The sequence below is a fragment of the Hyposmocoma kahamanoa genome, unplaced genomic scaffold, assembly GCF_003589595.1.
Source record: "Hyposmocoma kahamanoa isolate Upper Pololo Valley unplaced genomic scaffold, ASM358959v1 232, whole genome shotgun sequence".
Lineage (NCBI taxonomy): Eukaryota > Metazoa > Arthropoda > Insecta > Lepidoptera > Cosmopterigidae > Hyposmocoma > Hyposmocoma kahamanoa.
Genome location: NW_020653750.1, coordinates 3439958 through 3466529, shown reverse-complemented (window position 1 = coordinate 3466529; position 26572 = coordinate 3439958). Strand labels below are relative to the sequence as shown.

The window sequence follows — 26572 nt, the reverse complement described above, 5'->3', positions numbered from 1 at the left end:
GTGCTGGTGAAATTACAGGCACATGGGACTCGCCTGTGCGCTTACGACGCTGGCGTACGTCATAATTGGGCGGATCCAAGTCGTGAATAATCTCACCTTATTGCGAAGGGAGAGTATACAATGCTTGTTGAGAAGAGGGTGGAGACGGCTCATGACAAAGTGGACGCGATCACGAACGGTTTTCACGTGTGCTTTGAATGACAGCTTCCTATCGAACGTAACTCCTAGGTATTTGACCATGTTCCCCCAAGAGATTGGGCGGCCTAAAAGAGACATCGGGGTGAGAAGGAAGCGTTCGGTAAATTTTGTGTTTTAACAAGATTCCGGCACACGTGTCCCGCCCACATCGCCGTTCTATCTAGATGTATTTCTGTGGTGTTGGTATTCTTTCTTGTTAATCGTGTATTTTGTTATTTCGTATCATTCATAATAATAAAACAAATCATGAGAATTTTCTTTATGTATCGTTTAATATTACAAAACAATCATTTGTATGCACGTAAAACACATTAGCAATATATTGCAACAGTTACGTAACTGATACGCGCACATCCTAACTTTGTACAAAGAATATAAATCATAAAATCACAATTACGTTGAATTTGAAACTAATAGAATAGTTAAGTTACTTTAGGCGGATAACACATAGTCGTAGTTTTATTTTCTATGAGTATGTATGAATCCGCATATAGCACCCCAGGCGCTGTAATGCGAAGTATACCGCAGAACCACGCGGTTTCTGATAGGGAAAGGTCGAATCCACAATGGACATAATAGCTAATGGCCATTGTAAGATTTATTTTTAAAAATCGTTCAACTGTGATGTATGAAACCACTTATGTTTACTTTACAAACCTACATACGCTTAATTTGTCAACCTACAAACGACACGGCGTTATTACGAATTAATTAATTAACTCACTGTTTTCCTTACAGATACTTTTAATTAATCGATAACCACGATGGTTTATAAATATAAATGGGATGTATTGTAACGTTACAATTAAATTGATTTTAAAACATTATAACGTATGTACATAAAAGACAAAAAATGCAGCAACGGTAATCATTTATACTGAATTGCTATCTGAACTAAAATATTATTTTTGTCGGAGTTTACATTTACACAGTATATTACAACCTTAGAATTTCTTTAAAGTCCTTTTCTATATGAGCCGGTAAGACTGTACCATATGTGCAGAAGTTTAGAGTTGGTTTTCATGTGACGTTGTTCTTTGGCTACTTCCTTGAATGCTATCCATTCTCTGCGGGTTGATTGCGTCTTGGGACCCCAACTGCTCTTGGGCTTGAAAGCACGTTTCACAGTCTATAAAATAACAGTAATATTAATATTATACGAGTATCTACCCATACTTGTATCATTCTACTTCCGCATTTGTAGAAATATTTCTATTTAGGGAACTAGGTTCCGCCTTGGCATATTACTTGTCCAAGTTTAAATGCCTTCTTAAAATTTACAAACCAACTTCAATACAATAATATAAATCTAATATAATAAGGTTAACACAAGGTAAGTATGTTATGTTATGACTAAGTACAAATCTGTAAATGATAATTGGTACTAGTAAAATTCTAGATGAAGAATTCTAAAAATGAGAAAATTTACCTCCACGAATTTGCCGGTTCGGTACTTGAACAATGTTATGAAGATGAAAAGGGGTACAAGTGCTATTCCAGAGAACAACATTATATATCCAGCCACTGAAACAATAGACATAGTTGTTTTAAGCGGTAAACATGTATTGTTTGTATAATATTTAACGACCTTAGTTAATTTCCCCAAACGATCCTAACGATTCCCAGTAAGACCAATTGGGGAAATTAACTTTTCTAAATTGGCTCTGCTCTGGTTGTTCTGGTTATTGCCTTGGCTTGAATTCTGATGCTTTGGCACTCATAATACAGAAAATTCCCTAGTTTGAGTACAAATAATTGGTGTGGTAGTCGGTTACAAAAGATGTGTCCTATTGTAGCAATTGTAGGTATAGACTTATGTAAAATAATATTCCGAACACATTTTATATGAAGAAGATTTAAACCACACAAAACGAAAAAGGTGCAACGGGAACATTTGGTTACAGATCAGAAGTGCGGCACTAAATAAGGTACATACCGATTGCAGCGACAGGATAAGTGTATTCCCCGTATGTGACAGACTCGAAAGATACGAGCGCATATACGAAGACCACGCCCATTATCAGGGGTGTTATAATGCCCCAACAGAACCTCCAAAATACCGATGTCTTGATGTTTAACATGAATTCGATATCAAGAGTCAGGTTTTCCAATCCTAGAAGAAACGGTTATACATAATAAGCAAATTATTTTTCTTTCCACTTGTTGTTCTAGAATGAAAGTAAAACAAAAAGCGGACATAATAGTAAGTAGAAAAGAAAAAAATACTCTAAATATAAGCTTCGTTTGCTTACTAGGTATCAGATTTAACTGCCGCTTTAGCTGAATGGGCGTTAGTGACAAAAAAATCAAAACCGAGAAAATACGTGGGGCGCACTATAACTTTCCGGAATGAATGTAAAAAAATACTATAAATGCTCAGAAATTAATTTATTGTGTCTCAATGATTCTCCAAAGCAACAGTAGCAACGTGTCCAGTTTTATTAAAAAAAGAAGCAAACATCCGCCTAGAGGTACTTTACACGCGCGCCACTTTGGTTGGCTCATCTCGAAATACCCATACGCTCGATTGCTGTTTTATTTGGGATCGTAACTATAAGTCCATGTTTCATGACCTGTTACTATGTCCCACACCAAATTTGACGCCCCTTCGTTGAATCTGGTAAGCATGGCATCGCACCAAGTGACGCGATCCGTTTTCAAATTGTGTGGGATCCACCGAGAGCACAGCTTTTTCACACCCAAATGTTTGTGTAGTTGATTATTGATTGTATTTGACTCATGCCTATGCCTAATGACACCCGAATGTCATGGTATGTCACATGCCTGTCTGTTTTGATCATACAGCGCACAGCATCGGTGTTTTTGTTGTTCACAGCAGTGGACGGGCGACCATCACGAAATTCGTCACTGAGATTCACACGACTGCGTTTGAATTCTGTAAACCAGCTATAAATAGTCGTCTTGCATGGTGCTTCATCGCCAAGCAAAAAAAAAGCGGTTTGAAGCCGTGCGAAGCTCCGCTGCGCTGTTAAATTACACTTAAAGTCGTAGAAAATCATACTACGAAAATTTTCACAAGATAAATCCATGGTGATGTAGACAACCAATTTCTAAAATGACGCCACAATGTAAAAACAAGCGGCAGTCAGATGAAACAAACTGTATTCTACAGCTAAAGAGTGCCATTTTGAAATGTTGTAATTACTTTTTAAATATTGTTTATGTAAGTGGCCAGTTCCGGAAACTTATACTGCGCCCTATGTAATGTTTAAAGACATAAAATTAAAATAATATCTCTTTTCTCGTGCGGTAACTTCGTACCTTATACACCTAGGAAAAAATTAAAAGAGTGACAGTTCGACCTTTTTTGTCACTAATCGCCGCAGTATAACATAACAATTTTTTTTTAAATAATGTCACGTGCGCCCTTTCAAAAAAATGTGGCAGTTAAAGAGAAATATGCTGTCTAATTGTTGATTTTTGCCTACCAAAATCGATTTTCGTCGTTCGGTAAGCGATAGTAGCGCATTGAATGGAGAAAAAATGTACTCCAACCGTCACTGATAAAAAGTCAGCAGATGTCGGTTGTACGTTTTATGCTTAGACGAGGGGTCAGCACCTTATGCTCGTAATCTCGCCTTGCACTCCACTGCCATCGCCGCCGCTTTCATATCTTGTACAATACCCACCGTGTAGGCAGTGCGAATATCACTACATATATTATCATAAAGCAAAACACACTTGAGCCCTGATGCACTCTGATTTCACAACTGTAATGATGTTATACATACTAATTAACATTTGTCAAAAACGACGGAGCATTTAGAATGCTCCACTAATACCTCTACTCTGGTGATAGTTTAGGTATCGAAAAAAGAGTTTCAGATTAATTTTCAACATGTTCGTGTGGGTAATTGAATCAATAATAATATTCAGTCAAATATTCTATCACCTTCGCCTATACATAGAACATACAATCATCAATCAAATCAATCAATAATAGCAATATACAATCTCTACATTCTTGTATATTTTGTTAGGACAGTATATCTATTGAAATTATTAATTAAGAGCTTAGCGATATGTGTTAAAAGTTCTTGTTGGAACATATATTTAGTACCTATATACTAAATCTATGTATTGGAATAAGTTATGTCATTCATAGACGTCAATTTAATAACGTGACAGTTTGAGTAGCTTAAATTATAACTATTTAGAACAATAAGTATAATTAAGTTTTGTTTAAAATCAAGCTAATTTAAACAGAAGTTACCGTAAATATAGAAGACGCCAACGATTTCAGAAATAGCACAGAAGAGAACCAAGAAGGTGCCTCCATAGTGATCCACCAGCTCCAAGATGAATTGACCGCCCTGAAATACGTATTCTATTAAGTGACATTCTGCAATTCGAGAATATCACACCAGTCCACTCGTAATTGCTAGGCTTAACTAATTGATTCGCAAGGAAATGTTATCTTAATTCTGTTTAATTCCTAGCGAGATTATTTTTTTGGAATCAATGATCACAAAGAACTTTTAAATCTACTTTTGAAGTATGGTTTGTGTTTTTTTTATATTATTCCTTAGTTGAAATTACAAGTAGATATTTCGTGTTGTTTCGTCAACTGTCAATTCATTTAACTTATACTATCTTTAAATTTTTAATGAATTGATAGTCAATTATTTTTTATGTGAAATTACTCCATTAGTTTGTTATAATTATACTATCTTATTTGACAGATCTTAGGTTAGAAACCTAAAACGTATGTCAGTAATGTAATAAAAAAGATTATTTATATTCTAAATTTCAAAAAGAATGAATAGGTATGAGAGGTTTTTTTTTTATGTGAATTTCCACAAATTTTACATACAATATTTGTTGATCTAAGCTGTAAACCCTTTTATAAGTGGTCTATTATTATTATCTAGTCTTTTATTTGCAGTACACACACCATACAAGGTATTACAAAACTACAACTGAAATTTGATAGAGTGACTGTCTATGGCACCGAATACTTTCCTTAAAATATAGAATTCTTCAATAATGCTTGAATATGCCTTAATAACTTCTATGTCTGTCTACATACCGGAGTAACGTAAATAAGTCCAACACCGAAGCCAACTGTGCAGCAGAAACCGGACATGTAGGCGGTGCGCACGCGCGGGAAAGAGTCCATCAAAACAGTGTTGATAGTAGATAGTAAAGCCACCGAGGAGCCTATTCCTAGCACCGCCATCATCAGAAAGAAGAGCACTGAGAGCAGCTGGAAAGAAAATTTGAACTGTGACAATGACTCGCTAATTTGTGTAAGCCATATCCGCATTTTAGACCAATTTCACCTGAAATGCCTTCGTAAAATACTAATCACTAGTTGGTCCGACCGCTTGCCTAAAGTTTTGCGGAGAGCTAAAGTAGGTAGAATTGAGGTATATCTTATGCGACGACAACTTCGTTGCATGAGGCGGGCATGAATCAAGAATGGCGGAGGGGCGAGTGGCAAAGCACATCTTTTCGGAACTTAAATTCGAAAGCATGGTGGACAACTTCTTAGAGGGTTATACACGCGTAAAACGCGCGTTTCACGAACCCGCGTTTGCATCGCTACACTTACGATTTACAGGCGATTTCATCGATGCAAACGCGCGACTGCGTCAATGCAATCGTCTTTAATTCCCAAGAGCAGCGATGTAATCGCGCGTTTGTATCAATGCAGTCGCGCACTGCATCGCAGCTTATAATCGCGCGCGTGTGTAAAGGTAGACGATCAGCGATACGATGCGTTTGCAACGCTACTGTAACGCGTATGCATCGCGTTTGCATTGCTCCTAAAAGTTGCCGTGTGTAACCGCTCTTAGATATAAAGATGTGCTTATGCGCCACATGAAAAATTGCGACATTGACACAACAAAGTGGGAGAAGCAGGCAGCTAATCGTCCCAAGTGAAGATCTTTTATAATAAACAAAACATCACAATTCCAAACCCGTCGACGAATTGAGTTAGACTTCACATGTGACAAGCTAACAGCTCTACCACCTGTGGCGACCAGTTACCACTATATCACGGTGTGCTCATGTGCACTGTGCATATAGATCTTTACTGATAAAAATGGCTACGTCAATCAAATAAGAGCGCACGAGCGCCACCAACAGCAGAGTTGAGAGAGAAGCAGTTGCCGTAGTTAAAAACAGGCAGGAGAATGTATAACTACATATCAGGGATGTATTTACGGGAATAGTTTTTGCGACGCGCATTAAGTAGGTCTGAAACTTCATAGGGATCTCTCTACACATGATATTGAATAACTTTTCATAAATTATGTGAGTCTCTAAAAAGCCTGTTTTAAACGTGGCGACAGAGTTGTCACTCTATAGAAAGGGTTCGTTGTAGTCTAATCGTAGATGCATGTTATTTGTAACAACAACTCGTTTCAGTCTTTTGTATGAATGGAGACGAATTACAACTGTATCAGCGCCTCGTTGAATTCTTTTACATAAGTAAGAAAGAAATTCCACAGTAAGGGTGAAAGAAATATGAAACAAAGTACCAACACAATTGTTAAAAAAAGCAGTGGCTTTACACTATTAGATAACTTTTAGGGGTCAATAATAATAATAATATAATAACGCACACACTCAACATAGCCCCGCACTAGGGAAAACCCTGTGTCGCGGGTGCCATGGACACACACATAGAAAACTACAAAAGTGGCCGAACGGTTACCATGTCGGATTGCCACGCAGAGGTTCCGGGTTCGTTTCCCGTGCCGGGAGAAATATTTGTATGGCCTACATTTATTTCCCTCGTGAGTTTGGGTGTAATTTGTGGTTATCTATGTGTGTCCATGACACCCGCGATACAGGGTTTCCTTAGTGCGAGGTATGAGTGTGTGCGCGTGATATTTAGTAGGTATATATAAAATGTAAATAGAATGTTTCTTACTTGTGGCTGGAACGTTTTAGCAATAGCGTCAGGGTAAGAAATAAAAGCGACTCCCGAGCCGCCACCTACTATCACTCTGTCTACATCTTGATCAAGATTGTACGCCAGATTGCCCAGTATACCGAATATCGTGATACCGGACAGGAGACTTGTGCATGTATCCAGTGTAGTGACTATCATGGCGTCTCTGTTAAGAAGATTAAATGATATTTTTTATTACTATATGTACATTATGTGTGTGACGTGTTGCTTTATAGATAACACAAGTACACTTTGTAAAATAGTTAGTTGTATCTTTTTTACGTTACTTTATGGACATTATAAATTATTTATTTATTATCTAGTATCTACTTACAAAAAGGCGACTAATTTAATTTACTTTCCATTATATACTGTAGTATATATATAGTTACTTAAAACGTAAGTACCTGTAGACATTGGCTCTGAATGCGTTGTACGATGAAAACATAATGATAGCTCCCGTGCACACAGACAAAGAGAAAAATACTTGTGTTACCGCTGCGTACCAGACCTGCAAAACAAATTGCATTAAATTTTATTAATCTTGGAATACTTACGTTTGAATTAAAAAATCTTTACTTGGAACAAACCTGATATCAATTATGGACAGTATATGAATAGACAAAACAAATCAACAACATATACTAACAGAAAACACTTACATCAAGTTCAAGGAGTTTTTCCCACTGCGGCGTCAGGAAAAATAAGATACCAGTACCAGCTCCAGGCAAGGTACACGTGCTGCAAATAACATTATTTAGAGGTGTGAACGGTCTTATGTGATTTCTGTAATTTATCAATTGTTTTATAGAATAAGTATACACAAGCTTTAACAAAAAGGCTCCACAATAAATTAGTTGGTGAGTGCTCTTAAACAATTTGAGCAAACATTTCTGTTTAATTTACATTTCGCACATTATACACAGGAATCAAAATTTGTATTTAAGAAATTTTAATTTTTTTGCTTAATTTTTTTGGTTGTCATGTTCACCAGCAGAAATATAGACGGACCTTTTTATTAATTGATTCGTTCTATAACGACTTATGTTATATTTGTTTTGGAGGCAAACGTTGGCGTGCTCGGACCTTGTGTTCTCCCAGTTCTGCATAAATGTAGTTTTAATAGGAAGGCAAATGTACAAATGTACAAATGTCATTCAATACAATATACATATAAAATTTAATTGAAAAAATAATTTTTAAAGAGACTTACGTAATGAGCAAAATAATCATAACCACGTAAGGGAAAATCGCTAGGAAGTAAGCAGCTTTGCCAGAACTTTTTACACCGCGAGAGACAATCAGAAAAATTATCACCCAGGAGACGAACAGGCACAGCGTCAGGTACCAAATTGGAAGACCTGGAAGCATGACATAAGTGTTTTTTGCTTGCTTGTGTTAGTAATCATCGTAAGTATCAGATACTAATAGTCCAAAAATAATGCACTGTTGTCATTTGGGAAATGGTTATACTTCTTTATGTCATTCATTAATAATCTATTGTTATAGGGCTAGTGTTATGTTATAAATATGATTATTAATAAATCAAAATTATTAGTTTAGTAAACATCGAGCTATTGTTCTAAGTAAATATATATTAGGCAACATCACATACGTTGGTCCGTTTCCAAAGTAAGTAACTAAAGCACCTGTGATACGGAAATGGGAACCAACGACGGTATCACAAACACCCAGACCCGAGAAAATATAGGAAAGTTAGTTTTTTCTACATTGACCTGGCCAGGGACTGAACCGGGACCTCAGAGATGGTGACACCATGAAAACCGGTGTGCAAGCCACTCAACCACGGAGGTATCAACAAGTATCCAGTGTAACACTAATTTTCGACCATTATTTCAATTGTTCATCGAAAATTAAGTTTTGCTGATGAGTATTGTTTGTTATTTTGTTATATTCTGTATAAGCAAGTCTTTTTGATCTTAGAACGTAACATGAACTTACCGAGACCACCTTCAATCCCGTCGCTTTGCCGAAGCACAATATTTCTGTAACATTAAAATACAATGTAAATACTGTCAAATCACACTAATAAAGAGCACCAGTGTACAATCAATAGCACGGGCTTTATACTTAAGATTATAATTCAGTTTCATATTAATTATTACTATAGGAACGATGTTAGTGTTGACTGTGCGAAACAGACTAAGGCTCAACCCACACTGGTGCAGAGTCGAAGCGCCGCGACGCGTCATGTTTTTCGACTATAGCAGATTCATCTCTCTATTTTATCCCATTATTAAGGTTCAAATTGGATGATGATGATGGAATCGCGCTTGGTTAAAGTCGAGCGGTTTCGCGTATCGTCGTAAGTTACTTGCGCGCAGTGACGCGTCAGACGCCGACCACACTGTGATCCAGGCATGATAATGCGAGTGGCGTTGCCATGCGTTGTGGTTGAAAAACAGGGCACGAAGCGACGCTTCGACTCAGCGCCAATGTGAGTTGAGCCTAGTAGAATTGAATACTAGTTCAAAGAAAGAGTAATGGAAAATTACTTAAAGTAAAGCTCCGCACTGCTAGCAGACTCATTAGTGATGACGACATTTTCAGTTGGCGCTGAGGGTACGCAGTTTTCCCACCCCTCGCGACAATAGCTCCATGGCAGGGTAGCCTGGAAGCTCATAGCCAAATAAAAGACGCAGAGAGCCACGATAGACACGTAGTATGAGAGGATAAAACCGCACACCGCTGCTTGTGCGTACCCGGTACCTGAAATTTAGACTATACCTGTGCAAATCTATTTCGATGTGACTTAGCGCAAAATAACACATTATTATTATTATTATTATAAAGATAGCTTTTTATGAATTGACTGCACCCATTTATTAAAATGTGAATTGAAGCATTGGGTGTAACAAGGGCGTATCACATAAAAGTGAGATTAGAGAAAATTTAAAATAAGTTTTTATGTCTTATATCTTTTTAATACTTATAATATAACTCTTATATACTTTATTATTAATTTGACCATGATTTAGCAAAAAGATTCAGGTGTTATTATTATTTTAAAACAATTAGAAACATAGTTTTTTTTTAACACTCAGAAAAAATTCCTTCGACCCGGTCGGATTCCAACCGACGTCTTCTAGCATGCCGTGCCACACGCTATACCGGAGTTATCGCGTAACATACATACAAAAAAGCGTATAGTCGAAATAAAAACCTCCTCCTCTTTTTGAAATCGGTTAAAAATTATATTTAATTCCAACATGTGAGTAAATAAGCAATAAATAATGTTTGTACCTGCACAACAAGTAACAGTAACTTTCAATTACCTTTCATTGCAGGAGATAAAGACCAAATCTTAATAGAGTTTCTTGAACTGAACTGCCCTAATACACCTTCGAGGTAGTACATAGGTTTTCCGACGAGAAATAGTACAATAATGTAAGGTATAAGGAAGGCGCCGCCTCCGTTTTCGTAAGCAGCAAAGGGAAATCGCCACACGTTACCAAGCCCGACAGATGTAGCGATACACGACATAAGGAACTCCATTTGGTTACTCCACATAGCTCTCTCCGGTTGCTCATCTTCAAGGTCGGTCTGAAAGTTGTGAAATTTTAAACTGTTTACTAATTATTTAGTCTTAAACGATAAAACATAAGTACAAAGAAATTAATATAACTTAGCAAGACCTTCATAGATTAAATTGAGAATCTATTAAATACAATAAACATTAAAGCGTAAAACAAAATAAAATTTAATTGTGTTAAAAGTAATAGTAAATCCGATAGGTATTTACGCATTGTCGGTGTTTTAATTACCTACCTACCTACCTCTTCATTTCCTTTATCAGGTTTAGTGAATGGAGGTACGACAGGGCCTTTTGATATGGCTGATGATGAAATATCATTTCGTATGGTATCAAATGGTGGAGGTGCTTCTTCTGTAGGTTGAGACTCCGGAGAAAACTCGAATCCTTTATTTTCTTGCGCCTGGAAACAAATTAAGATAAGTTAGCGCAATTTGGACATATATAGGTAAATTTAAATCTATCTGTGTTTATAGTATCTACTGCGTTAAATAGTGTCTATAAGGTTTTGAAGTCACCGTATTTATTGAGGTGTTATTAATAGTCAGCTTAATAACAAAACAGAGTGGGTAGGTTATATGTTAGAATAGATATCTGTAATTACAAAGAATAGCGCGATCGCGTTCAATAAAGTACTTGACACATAGGATGACTAAGGCCTACGATGCTATTTGATCAAGTTCTATTCCAGTCAAGATTGTGCACGCATTCTGTGACCAACGACATTGTTCAATTAATTCGTGGAGAAGTAAAATATTTTTCTTCGTAAATCATCGATGAGGAACGAAAATTGGACGATCATATCCGCTGTTCACATAGTCAGGTCACACACGTGTTCGTTAATCAAGGCACACGATGAGCATAAGCTGTAGTTTGTGGTCCTCTATGTGCGCGCGGTGCCTTAACGTCAACAGAACACGTGTTCTATAGTAAAATTATGGCTGCGATAATGCGATAAATAACTAAGATTACAAATGTAGCTACCTATCAAAATCGAATTATTTTCGATTACAACCTTATACACGTCAACATGTTTGTACCTACTTTAATTATCATCATCTTCATCAAACCATTTATATATCTCACTGCTGGGTACTGGTCTTGTTCACGATACCAAGTGATGGGACGAACATGTCGTACGCCCTTTTATTTGTTTATTTAGGACCAGGTTACATTTAAAGTTAGGTTAAATTTAATTCTTATTTACTTCTGGCAGAGATCTGAGGGACTCTGACACTGCGGCCGTCATCCTGAGACATAATGACAAGTCCCTGTGAATCTTATTCGACATGCAGGTATCAGCACAATGTTTTCTTTCACCGAATAGTTCAGAGATCGGTTTCAAACACATGCCCTCTGTTCGAGAGGTGGTAGGTCAAACCATTAGGCCACCACGGCTTTTATTTATTTTTTAACCTATTCTAATATATTTATGTATTACATGGTCGTATGTATTTACAGAGTGTAAGAACAAGTGGACAAACGAAAGAGATACATGTACGGAAAAAAGGGTGCTTATAAAAATAATATCTGCAATCTAACTTTTATTTACGACAAACTATTTTAAAATATGTTTTTTTTATGTCTAGGTTTTAATTTAGGCGAAGCAGATCAGTATTTATTTTCATGTTTATTGGCCGTTATATAACAAGAAAGCTGCGCAACATATGTTCAAGTATAAAATAAATAAAAAAACACATTTTTGACACTTCTAGTCACCTTTAAATGTTACATATTTTTTAGATATGTTACCTATCCTATGTATAGTACGTTTGCGCGATTGTTATACATAGGAAATAAAACTATTTTTCGGATCTAAATTGCGTACTTATATTTTTTGTTTTTTTAAACAAACCGGTAGGACTAGTAAAGGGCCAGGGGGCCTACCATAACCTTTCCAAAAACAATCTTATTTTAATGTAAGCATAAAGTAAGCTTATTGTAATATTAATCATTTTCGTACCATGACAAACCTATCAACCAAGTAATATATTATTGCTAAAGTGACTGAAAGAACGAATGATTTCCCAATATTGTCTATTCCTTACTAAAAGTAGGAAAGAAATAACGCTATATGAACTGTATAATGCCATCTCTTTCTTTTTCGATGTTCCGAATTATTTACATTCAGAGAATTTTAACTGCCAAAAAAAGAAAAGTATGTAATAATGAAATCTATTAAAATTTACGTTTGTTTTCAATTATAATTCCGCATTTTCATAAAGAAAAATAAATAAAACAAGCTGAGTCTTGATAGTCACGATGTGAATTCGGAACCATAGTCTAGTGTCAACTGTTGGTTTCGCCAAGGAGCATATAGATGGCGCTGTCATAGTTTTACGAAATAAACATCGCGTATTTTTATTTTACGAGAAATTATTTCCTAAGTGCTATTAAATAGAAAATAAACAAAATATTGGAGAGAATATGTAAATAAAAAAGTTCAACTTAACTTTTAATCATTACAAATCAATATTAAGACATTAAAACTGAAAATAATATTGTTTTCACCTCAGCAGCTCGAACAAGGCTATTTTGCTGTGTGAAATCAGTGAGCAAAATCTTATTTTGCTCACTCCGTGAGAAAAAGTAGCTTTTTGCTTTTTAAGTGGAGACTTGTCATTTAATGCGAAGGGGTCTAATACAAATTCGACATATTTCAAAATCAGTCGCTCCGTCCCTTTCACTTCATTACAAGAAAAAGGAAAAAGAAAATTATGGTTTATTCGTACTTCGATATTTAAGCTACATAGTAGACCCCCACAAAATGGCTGAACGAGTGCACGTTCGGAAACTCGTCAATTCATCTAAAAGATAAATTATGTGAGAAATACAAATACGATTTTATACTATGATAATTTAGTTTTTACAATTTTCATTAAAAATAAAGCAAGTGTTGCAATAAAAATATGCTAAATTTATAACGTCAATTAAAGATAACAATATTTACAATGTGTGATTTCAATGAATACAAGCGAGAACGTTCCGGAACGCAATAAATAAAAGCGCGCTTTCTTTTTTTTTTAATTCAAAATTTCTTATTTGCTTGCGATAGGTACTTCTTTGATAGTTAATTGGATACCTACCTACGTAATAAAATAGAAAATATGAGCGATTCCAGTGAAGACGACAATTTTTTAACTCCTCCAGAGTTAGTTGAAACTGTTAAAAATGCTGAACTAAGTTTCTTGCCTAGTAAATCTCGTGAAAAGTACCTGAAAGTCTACGAACATTTTGACAAATGGAGGCACGAAAAGGGCGCAGGAAACACTATGTCGGAAACTGTGCTTCTGTCTTATTTCATTGAAATGTCGCATACAAAACAGCCGTCAACGATGTGGAGTATATATTCGATGTTGAAAGCTACATTACAAACTAAAAATAACGTCCATATAAACACTTACGCAAAGCTGATTGCGTTTTTGAAAAGATCGGCCGTCGGCCACAAATCAAAAAAATCGAAAGTTTTCACGGCTGCTAATATTGAAAAATTTCTTAATGAAGCTCCAGATTGCACTTTCCTAGCCGCAAAAGTAAGTATTGAATATTATTACTGTTGTCGTAGCGTTATATTTTAATTGTTAATACAATTTGGACTTTGGTAGTTATGTTATCAATTTCTATCAACATAATTATACTTACCTACTTAAATGTGTTGTTTTGGCGACTTGTATTGGAACTTTATGGTTAAAAATAACGCTACATATTATGAGAAATCCACGTTTAAGACTGCTCTAAAAGACACAATACTTATTGACGTTTTATTTATGTTTCAGGTCATCCTTATCATTGGAATAAACGGAGCATGCCGCTCCAACGAGTTATTGAATCTAACTCCTAATGCCATTGAACAACATTCCAGCGACCTTCTTTTGATTAACCTGCCAAATACGAAAACAAATATAGACAGGTCGTTCGTCGTCCGTGAGGAATACGCACACGTTGTCCAGAAATATAAAGCATTGCGCCCTCCCAATACGATCACAGACCGCTTTTTCATACAATATCGTAATGGAAAATGTACGCGGCAACCGATGGGTATTAATAAAATAGGAGCGACTGCACGAGAAATCGCAACATTTTTAGATTTGAAAGAGCCGCAGCTATACACTGGCCACTGCTTCAGGCGAACATCAGCCACTCTTTTGGCAGATGGAGGAGCTGACCTCACAACGTTGAAGCGCTATGGCGGTTGGAGATCAAATACAGTGGCTGAAGGATATATCGAAGATTCAATAGAAAATAAATCAAAAATCTGTAAGCGTATTATAGATTCGATAAACCTAAAACAGACTTCGCATTCTTGGGCACAACCTAGCACCTCCAGTGATGCGAATCATACCCAAACCCGCCCAGAATCACCAACTTTTACGGTGCGGGAAGGGTCACAATCCAGCTCAACTCATAATGAAACCTCGACCACTACTCAAGTAGCAAACACTACGACGATTACTGTTCCAAATAAAACAGTAACTTTTAATCTACAGAATTGTACAAACTTCACGTTCCACTTTTAATTTTTTGTAAATTCTGTATTTTTGTAAATATACAATGATGCATTTGCTTTCATGACGTGTTTTTATTACTTGTCCCTTTAGTATATATATATGTTCTCGCTGCTGAGGTGAAAAGTTGTATGTATCACGCGAGAGCAAAGTTATTTTGCAGCTCGTATTTTTGAGTCCCTCGCTTCGCTCAAGATTCTAATTCTGAATCACTCGCTACGCTCGTGATTCAACTATAGAATCTTTCGCTTGCTCAGGACTCAAAAACAGCACTCGCACCAAAAAACGACTTTGCTCTCTTGTTGAACAAATAACTATTCCATTGCATCCGTATAACTATTTTAAGATTGCTAAATTTGACATAAGCGCAATATTACTTTAATGTCAAAGTCGCGTCATAGTACGAACTGATTGAATAAAAAAAAACAAAGCTGCCAATAAAACATCATAGTTTTAACATTACAAATAAGTTGTTTAAACGCGTTATGGTACGAAAAGTCAATGTAAAATTAAAGTAAAGTGTTTTAAGAGGTTGTGGTAGGCCCCCTGAAACATTGCTTTTAAAAAAAAAACAAATATTATACACGTTTTAGTTACCCATTGTTAGAGTGCAATTTAAAAATTACAAGGTATTTAATATGTGTGAACAATCATACTGTATGTCCGACAACGTTTGAAAGATAATTTGCATTTTCTTAACAAAAGACGAGTAATTTGTATCTTCCTGTGAGCTACAACGATATAGTAAAGATGAAGTCACGAACGTGTACAGCATTGTTCTGTAGCGAACTACCAACCAACATAGGCAATTGAACAAAAATAAGTACTTAGTTATTGTACTGCAGTTACCTACATTGTAATCTATTGCAGCAATGTATGTTTAGAAAAAAAGGCGACGCCCTGACCGTATGTTAAGTTACACGAAACTTGTACTATTTTTCGTGGTCAAGATTTTGCAAGGAAGTGACAACGTTTATTTTCAAATATTTGAAATAAAGTATTTTTACGACTCATGGATAGAAATAGAACGCATGCTTCCCGATATAGTGGAAAGAAGATATTTGTACCGTTGTACGCGAGTGGGTTCCAAAACAAAAGGAAAAGTACGAAATGTCCTGAGTGTGGAAAAATAAAAGAGTGATCAACAGCCTGTAAAAACTATAAGTATATGGAGGGAATATATATGCACTTGTATGTGGTACACCCTGGACAATTTCCGCCGGAAGTAAAAAAGTTTGAAATTTCAAATAAACAAACTGGCCGCCATACAAATTTCAAAGTCTTCTATCAGGGCGACTATTACAAATAGTTAGGAGGTGCTCGAAGGAATCTCATAGAGGATAACAGTGGTCAACTATCTATGTCATAATTAATTCAAGATGGCGAATTCAAAATGACTGTCGAAGAAAAACTTCGATTCGGGTGAAAATTGGCATGAAAGACCCTAAAGTCCTAAAGACCCCCTTTAGGAGTCCTTAATCATAATTTGTGATCAACATTAGTTTTTCGCAATTTTTCAATATGGCCGCCATACAAGCGTTTTTTCGCGACAGGTAAAAATTTTCTCTAATTCGACTGAAAATGTGAGGTTCTCTATGGGTGTTTAATTATAATTTGCAGCCATAATTTATTATTTGCCATTTTTCAATATGGCCTGCATTAGAGAGCAACGTTACCAACCGGCGGGTCGCAGGTGAAATAAGCTTTGTTTTGTATTTAATATTTTTTGTTTCTGTTAATTTAATATTGTTAATTATATTTTAATAATATAGCAGTTTTTGTTAATTTTATTTGTTAATTTTATTTATTTATTTTATGGATATTTCGTTATGTAATAATAGTAATTTTTCATGTCCTCTTCAGAAGCTGTCTTCAGATGAAGACAGCTTCCACAGCTTGACCACTTCCAAATGATAATTTAATATCCACTTTTTCTAATGTGCCTAAAAATTTTAATATTGCTCACATTAATGCACAAAGTATTCCAGCTCATTACTCAGACTTACTCGTCTCTCTCGGCGGGGTAGCCATCTATTTGCGTAGCTTTATCCCATTCAAAGTCCTTAGCAGATCAACTCAACCACCTCCCCTCAACTCGGCCGAGCATCTTTTTCTTGAGATAACGCTATCTAATGTAAAAATTCTTCTGGGTGTATATTATAGCCCTTCTCTTAGAGTAGATTACTTTTTCTCCTTCGAAACTCTACTTGAAGACGTTTTACCGTCTTATGACCACTCCATAATAATGGGTGATTCAATGACTTGCCTCTTGAAGAATGAAGTGCGAGCTCATAAACTTCAAACCGCTGTGAACTCCAGTAATCTCCATATTTTACCCCTAACTTCAACTCATCACTTTCCTAACTGTTTACCCTCTCTTTTAGACCTTATAATTGTCTCTTCTCTTGATCACGTCGATAAACATGGTCAGTTTACTGCAGAGGCTTTTTCTTACCACGACTTAGTATACCTTTCGTATAAAGTCCGTCTACCTAAGTCAAGGCCTAGAATTCTAATGCAAAGGAACTTTGCTAATATTGACATGGAAAAGCTATGCGAGGATGCCTGTTCTGTAGACTGGTCAGTCAGTCGATCAGGCTAGTTCTGTTGATGAGCAAGTGCAACTTTTCACTTCTCTTCTTGTGGAACTATTTGATGTTCATGCCCCTGTTCGCCCAGTTCGCATCAAACATCTTCCTGGTCCTTGGCTTGACGATATTATTCATAAACATATGGGTATTCGAAATAGAGCTAAATCTGTGTTCGCAGCTGATCCGTCTGAAGTGAATCGGAAAAAATACCACCGTGTCCGAAATCGCTGCAACACTCTGATTAGAGATACTCAACGTCGTCATATCCATAAGTCCGTGGAAAACGGAGACCCAGCAAAAGTCTGGAAGTTTTTAAAATCTTTGAGTGTTGGTAAAGTTCAAGAAAGCAAAATTCCTAATAACTTGGACCTAAATATTCTAAATAGTCACTTCTCTTCTTCTCCTACCTTTGATGAAAAGGTCAAATCAGATACATTGCGACGCCTCTTTTCATTGCCAACACCTAATACTCCCCCGTTTCACTTTAGTCGAGTAACTGATTGTGAAGTTAAGAAGAACATCCTTGCCATCTCATCGAATGCCATTGGGTGTGACAGCATAAGTCGTAATATGATCACTCGTCTCATTGATATCCTTATTGGTGTTCTTCCTACGACATGGAAAAATGCCCAAATTATCCCTCTTCCAAAAAAAACCTAATCTTACATCCTTTTCCGAATATCCCCCGATATCTATTCTACCTTTCTTCTGCAAGGTCCTTGAAAGGTTAGACCACCACCAACTCACTCTTTTCCTTGCCCGTCATAACCTTTTGAACTCATTTCAATCCGGTTTCCGCTCGGGTCATAGTACGACTACTGCTCTTGTCAAGATTTCTGATGACATTCGGTTGAAAATGAACAATCAGCGGCTTACTGTCCTCACGTTATTGGACTTCAGCAATGCCTTCAATACTGTCGATTTCGAAATATTACTTGCTCTGGTTGGTTCTTTTGGCATTTCATTGACAGTAATTGACTGTATCGAGTTCTTAGGTTTTCGCATTTGTTACACATAGGAAAAGAAACTATTTTTCCGGATTTAAATCGCGTATATTAGTTTTTTCAAACAAACCGACCTTTCGGGCCCCTTACATGTCTCATGACCGTGAAGTCAACCGTGACCATGGGACCTCTAAAGGGCCCGAAACGTCGGTTTGTTTGGAAAAACAAATACACGGGATTTAAATCCGGAAAAGTAGTTTCATTTCCTAAGTAATTGACTGGTTTAGAAGCTACGTATATGGTCGTCGACAGCGCCTTCGCTGTGAAGATACAAGTACCTACAAGATCTCACAACTGTTCAAAATGTAAGGCATACTTCCCGATGTAATGGAAATATAGCTTATAACGTTGTTGTATCTGGACCGTCTCTCTGTTAGATTATTTTTTCTTGGAAGCTATGCCAAACAGGGAAAAGGTAAAAAATGCCAGACCTGTCTCAAACTAGGGAATTTCCTATACCATGAGTACCAGTACTCTGGTACTGGTTCTGGTGGTTATCGTTACTACGATAACTCTAAGGGCAATACCCAGAATACCCTGACCAGAACCAACTTAAAAATGTTTGTTTCATAAATTGGCTAAAATCGGGAACCGAATCTGGAACCTCCTTATCAAGCGCCCATAACACTAATCGCTGCGCCACCGAAGATCATAAGCACACACTGTGATCTGAACTCGAACACGCGCCGCAGGCCGCGCCCGACCTCACTGTAGGTGGGGCTTGTTATATATAATATTAATAATAATAATAAATAAATTACGCACACATTCAACATAGTCCCGAACTAGGGAAACCCTGTGTCGCGGGTGCCATGGACACACATGTAGACAACCACAAATTACACCCAAACTCACGAGAGAAATAATTGTAGGCCATACAAATATTTCTCCCGGCCCGGGAATCGAACCTGGGACCTCTGCGTGTCAGTCCGTCATGGTAACCGTTCGGCCATAGAGGCAGTATTATATATACAATGCTTTTTTTAATGGGAGTGTATGAGGAAATCCGAACTATAGAAAATAAAAGGAAAATGTCTTAAGAACAAGTCTTTTTTTATGAAAACAATTTTGATAAAGTCAATTTTTTGGTCAAGCGTGAGGTGTAAATTTATATAAATTAATAAAATTGATAATTCTTTTTTCATTTTTATTAATTAATTTTTTAAGTTTCATGTAAAGGTCATTTGAAGGTCTGGAACGAAAAAAAACGGGACAGCAGAAGCCGGTCAAATTTCATAAAATGTTTGAGCGTGTGTTGTCCATAAAAATGAATAATGTACGTGAAAAAAAGATTGACTATGCCAAAATTATTGTCACAAAAGACTTAATGGTTCCTAATACAGTTTCCTTGTATCTTGGAAGGTTTCTGATTTCGACATAATATTCCATTAACAAACACTCTGTAAATACATAAATATATACGCCTAAGGCTCAATTTATATTACGGCGGAACGGAATGGAAGCGAATTTTTGTAACGACATTATACATAGCATAATAAACTTCAATGTGGTCAATTGTGTTACGTACAATCTCTCTCTCTCTCTCTCTCTCTCTCTCTTCATTCTTATATTTTTGTGTTTTTGTAATGTAAAGTTTGTAAATTATAAATCCCTTCAATTACATAAAGAAATTAAACCTAAATGAGTGTCAATTTCGGTTTAAGTTAGTTACAGAAATATAGAAGGATTGTGATTATGATAAATTTTCCATATCATAATATTGTTTGTAAAAATCTAACGATTCGTTTAAAATCCTTTTCTTTGTTAGTGGTTTACAATGTAAATGTAGATGTTTATAAAAAATTTAAACATGTACTTATAATGTGTAATGTAATTACAATGATAATTTATAATAATATAATTAAAAAAGAAATAATCTTCCAAACGTTTTAGGCAATCTTTTATGACACAAGGCTTTGAAGAGTATCGTCGTTTCAAAATAAATTACGTACCAAATATTATAGTTATTTTTAATATAGCATCTATTACACCAATATCGACATGAGAGACGTGGATAACTATCTACATATCTTAGGGAACGTTAAACCTAATGCATTATCAATATATAAACATTGCATTCATTATAAACTTCGTAGTACAATATTTTCGCAACAAGGAACATGAATTTGATTCTAACACAAGAAGATAATTATAGTACCGTGATACAATTCAAATGCCAATAGCATACCTGTAGTTATAACTTTGTGTAGGTAACAACGCGATGCACCAAATATACAAGGTGTAGAAAAGGTAGTAGTAGTAGCCATTTTTTGCGATATGAATAATATCCCGTGACACTTCGGCACGATCGTGGTGTTTATTCTGAATGTAATTGTTTTGTTTGTGTGGCAGTATTTAGCAAAAACAATTTGTAGCTTACATTGATCAGTTCCAAGGACATCTTCATGCCACAATATTGATAACTTTTTTTATAATATCAAGTGACGGGACGAACAAGCTGCGCCTGTATGGTAAGCTACACGCCTATCTATAACAGTTGCAGTATCACTCAGAGCTTTAAATCTCAGAGATCTGAGAGTTACCCTGAGACAAGTTGACAAGTCCCATTTGCCAGTAATTTCATCAGCACCCTTACCCTTCAAAACCGGAACACAGTAATGCTGACATTATTGCTTGGCGGCAGAAATAGGTAAGGTGGCAAAACTTCCCTGGACAAACTCTTTCACAAGGAGCTCTACTGCTTCTAAATACCTTTTTTAAACAGCCTGTAAAGTACCACATGCGACTTATAAACTACATAATATACATACATCAACTTACAACGAAACAAACAAATGGAATTATAGCAGCAAACGTGAGTTTGAGTAACCGGTACCTATTGTAACTGAAGTTTATAATTTATATAGACTGCCGGCTGAAGTGTAGTGTACAGTCATGTCGACTCATCCAGACAACAGAGTCTGATGTGATTATACAACAAAAATATGATAAATACATAATTTCGTTATTTAAAATAAGACCTATCTATAGGTATTTTTATAATTTTTGTATCTTATTTCGTTTCGGACATATAAAATCGAACACCGGTCGATCTGATATCTACAGCGAGGAACAACGAACGAAATGTAGAATGTTCTGAGAATAAGCAGTCTGGCACGTAGGTCTTTGTTCTACGGGTGAGTCGATGTGCATAATAAGTACGTATGTAGATTAAAATACTCTGCATCAATAATAAATTGGCCACATTTGTCAATTTTAGGAAGTAAAATATTTCAAAATTTCGACTAACGTTTCAGGAATTAAAATTGAAATGCACGTGACTGTACCCATTATAAAATATGTAGTTGTTGGGATAGTGGCCATGAATTACACCCGGTCGACCGCCAAAAACAATTTTAATAACAATGCATTGAACTTCAATGCTTAAAATTTGCAACACGTGACGCCAAAATACATGCGTAGCAATTTCGCAACTTGCCTTTGAAATAGTTATTTGCCTTTCTAATCTCTATTAGCGAAATAAATAGATAGCCAGTAGTGAGTAAGAAATAAATATGTAACAAACCAAATGTAGGTTATTAAATTTGCTTTGTTACATATCCATTTTGTTGTTTACCAAATGTACGTAGTTTCTCACTATAAATTCCTTCTAATTATACATGGGGTGCACTATAACTTTCCGGAACTGGCCACATACATAAACAATTATATAACAATAATAATTTTAAATATTTAAAAAGTAATTACAACATTTGAAAATGGAACTCTTTGGCTGTATTATACAGTTTGTTTTACCTGCCTGTCACTTATTTTTATATTGTGGCGTCATTTTAGAAATTTGAGATTTAACTCGTGAAAATTTTCGTAGTATGATTTTCTACGACTTTAAGTGTAATTTAACGGCTCAGCGGAGCTTCCCTCGGCTTTAAACTGCTGTTGGCGATGAAGCACCATGCAAGACTGGTTTGCAGAATTCAAACGCGGTCTTGTGAATCTCAGTGACGAATTTCGTGATGGTCGCCCGTCCACTGCTGTGAATAACAAAAACATCGATGCTGTGCGCCGTATGATCAAAACAGACAGCCATTTTACATACCATGAGATTCGAGTATCTTTAGGCATAGGCATGAGTCAAATACAATTAATACTACACAAACATTTGGGTGTGAAAAAGCTGTGCACTCGGTGGATTCCACACAATTTGACTGAGGCTCAAAAAACGGATCGCGTCACTTGGTGCAATGCCATGCTTACCAGATTCAACGAAGGGGCGTCAAATTTGGTGTGGGACATAGTAACAGGTGACGAAACATGGATTTATAGTTATGATCCCAAACCAAAGCAGCAATCGAGCATAATGGGTCTTTCGAGATGAGCCGAAACCAACCAAAATGGCGCGCATGCAATTATGCCTCTCAGCGGATGATTGCTTCTTTTTTTTAATAAAACTGGACACGTGGCTCTGTTACTTTGGAGAATCGTTGTACCGTGAATAGTGATTGGTACACGATCATTTGTTTGCCGGAAGTTATTGACAAACTCCGTAAAAATAATCGAAACGCCGTATCGTCTTGCACCACGATAATGCCGGTTCTCACACGGCCAGACAGATTAATGATTTTTTGAAGATGAACAACGTTGACCTTATGAGTTATCCCGCGTACAGTCCCGACCTGGCACCTTGTGACTTTTATTTATTTCCAAAAATTAAGAACCAGTTAGGCGGTCGACGATTTTCATCACCTGAAGAGGCTGTCGAAGAGTACAAAAATATGTTTTAGAGATTGTCACGGAGTAGTGGCATAAATGTTTTCAAAATTGGTTCATTTGTATGAAAAAGTGCATTAACGCTAACGGAGAATATTTTGAGAAACTATAAATTCATTTCTGACCATTTATAGTATTTTTTTCGCATTCATTCCGGAAACTTATATAGTGCGCCCCACGTATTAACGCAAATAACTATTTTTGAAGCACATTGCGAACACAGAATATGTGACTAGCGAAGTCACATATTCTGGCGGATCTAGCCACTTAATGTTCTTGCACCATAAAAATTAAAAAATGCATGTTGTTTCTGGTAAACAAAATAAATAAGCATTAAGTATATTATTTACTATGATTTTTTGTAAGATGCTACTACTGTTTAAATTTGTATTGAATTGATATTCAATTATTTTTTATGTGAAATTAAACCACTGGTTTGTTATAATTCTTAATACGAAGATCGAACACTTAGAAAAAAATCCATCGATCCGGCCGTATTCGAACCGACGTCTTCTAGCAAATCGTACCTGTTACTATGTTCAACTAAGCCACAACACGGAACGAACCAGTAACCAGTAGTACTACTAGCTACAAAAAGAACAATAATATTGAAGGAAAGCTCATTAATTGAAAACACATTTAAACTTGGAAACAAAATCTTTCTACGGAACGGTTACCATGCTGGTCTGCCACGCAGAGGTCCCGAGTTCGATTCCCAGACAGGGAGAAATATTTGTATGACCTACATTTATCCTACATTTATTTCTCTCGTGAGTTTGGAATTGTTTATACGTGTATCCATGGCACCCGCGCCACAGGGTTTCCCTGGTGCGGGGCTATGTTGAGTGTGTGCGTTATTATTATTATTAAACATGTCCCATTGTTCCGAGCTGCAGGTCTATGCCATCTATATGATAAGTAAATAAATATTTGAAAATACTCTGAAAGTACTACTGTAAATGGTGCGCCCTCTATCCTCTTCGGAAATAAGTAAACAAGTATACGACTATCTTTCCAGATGAGTATACCTAATTTCAACCAACGCCTACCCTATTAGAAGACTGCCGTCATGAAATAAAATCTGTGGAATATTTTTTTCTCTGTTTTATTCAACTTGAGTTGCTAGTTTCAGTCTTAAATTTTCGTTAACATCTTTAGTAGCGGCCTTTTAATACAGTTTTTGTATTCGACGCATATAGTGCCTATTATCAGCCCATGTTGCTGTAATTGTAATATATTGGTTAGGGCGAAGTTATTTACGAAAAATATATCTTATCACTTTTTTCTTTCTCTTTCTAACTTAGTATGTCTATGCTGGGAATACAACCAGGCGGGCGTTTCGTCTGGCAGGTGATTAGTTCTCTAGCAGGACTACTTTACATATACGTGTTAGGGTGTATATGCCTGTATATGTTTTATTTACCTTAATAGTAATGGGCTTTGGCGGAATTCTTTTTGATAAAAGCTTAATAAATACCTACTGCATTACTCAGCGATATTAGATTTAGCGATCGTGATAAATGTATGAATGTTTTAATTTTCACAAAATATATTTAGATAAGAAGTAAATACAACAAAATAGAGAAAGATTGGTTAGGTAGATTAGGTAATTTATCAGTAATTACCGCGGCCTATCGCAAAAGGATATCGAAAAAGATGTCACGAAGCCTGTATTTCACAGTGTTCTTACCGCGAACTGTCAATATAAGATATTAATATTGATAAATGTCATAAAATAATTAGTACAAGTCACGTGTTACGTACATCTAAAATATCTTTTGTAGGTTTTTTGTTAAATATTAGCAAATTAGGACAATTTCGACAACTTATCGTAAAATTGGTAATAAGAAATGTTGAAGGTCACCATCTAATAAAATATTTGACAATCTCGATACAATTCGCATGTGCAGTGGTTCCACGATACGAAAATAAGTCATAATCAGTAGTTGTTGTTACATAAAAAAATACAACTATACACTTGACAAGTTGCTCTGATCGCAAAGTAAGTAATCAAAGCACTTGTAAAATCGGAAACGACGACGGTACCACAAACACCCAGACCCGAGAGACGACATACAAAAGTTAGTTTTCTACATTGATCCGGCCGGGGATCGAACCCGGGACCTCAGACATGGACAAAAATGTCCATCCTTATGCTATGTAACCGAAATATAAATAACTATTATCGAGAATTAATTAAATTAAAACCTAATGTAACAAACAAGTATCGCAAAATATTATTGTGAAACTTACATCGTCGGAGATTCATAGACAAAAAGTTTGTGCCTTTGCTAACATCGATTACTTCGCTGAACAAGCAAGCAATCCAGATAGTTCTTTGTGTTTTCAAGTCTTTCAGGTCTTGTTCAGATACATATTCTTCAGTTATCATATTTCGCCAGGTGTCTTCTTATAGATTAATTTATCTTTATATATATTTACACCGATCAAATTTTTTAATGTGTATTTATAGCTGTTAAGTTATCCACATTGCTCTATTATTACATGACACAGCAGTGTGGATAAACTTAGGTTATAACAAAAGCAGGCCAAACTTTAGCTAGTGATCGTAAATTTTGGTTTGTGTTCATTAATGATGAGATCATTTAAAGACCTTTATATCTTTTAGAAGGTTTTACATTTTTTAAGGATTTTTTTTATTTTAAAGACAATTGAAGCTAAATACACAACAAAAGGTCTCTTATAGGTTTGTGTCTGTTACCTATGAGTTAAAGTAAGTCTTAGAAATATACTAGTGACGTAGTATAACTTCAATTAACTAATAAATTAATGTCACTAATACGAAATTCCTTAATGATGATATTTTAAATCAGGCTTACCCATCTCTAGTTTATGGTAATGTCTCACAAATAATTGTAAGATATTAACAAAATGTTCCTAAAACACAACACAATTGAAAAAGAAATGCTCACCATTTTTCATTAATGCTTTACTTCTTTTCACACACTATTTTTGTTTACAAATTATCGTTAACAGTGTGTAGGTATCACAACACAGCGTGTGTGTGTCTGAGCACACATCAGACTCGAATAAGCGGTAGCGGTGCG

The 26572-nt window shown here is 36.0% G+C and overlaps 1 protein-coding gene across 1 annotated transcript; it reads right to left on the bottom strand.

Moving 5' to 3' along the window:
• Positions 1-509: 509 nt before the first annotated feature.
• LOC113228430 (sodium-dependent nutrient amino acid transporter 1-like) lies at positions 510-26572 on the bottom strand. Its single transcript, XM_026461730.1, has 14 exons — positions 26438-26572; positions 10921-11079; positions 10420-10687; positions 9640-9853; positions 9086-9129; positions 8337-8484; positions 7786-7864; positions 7531-7634; positions 7103-7289; positions 5249-5425; positions 4433-4532; positions 2135-2311; positions 1628-1722; positions 510-1327 (listed from the first exon to the last, which is right to left on the bottom strand). Exons 1-14 carry the CDS (start codon positions 26438-26440, stop codon positions 1154-1156), a joined length of 1929 nt encoding a protein of 642 aa, XP_026317515.1. The 5' UTR covers positions 26441-26572; the 3' UTR covers positions 510-1153.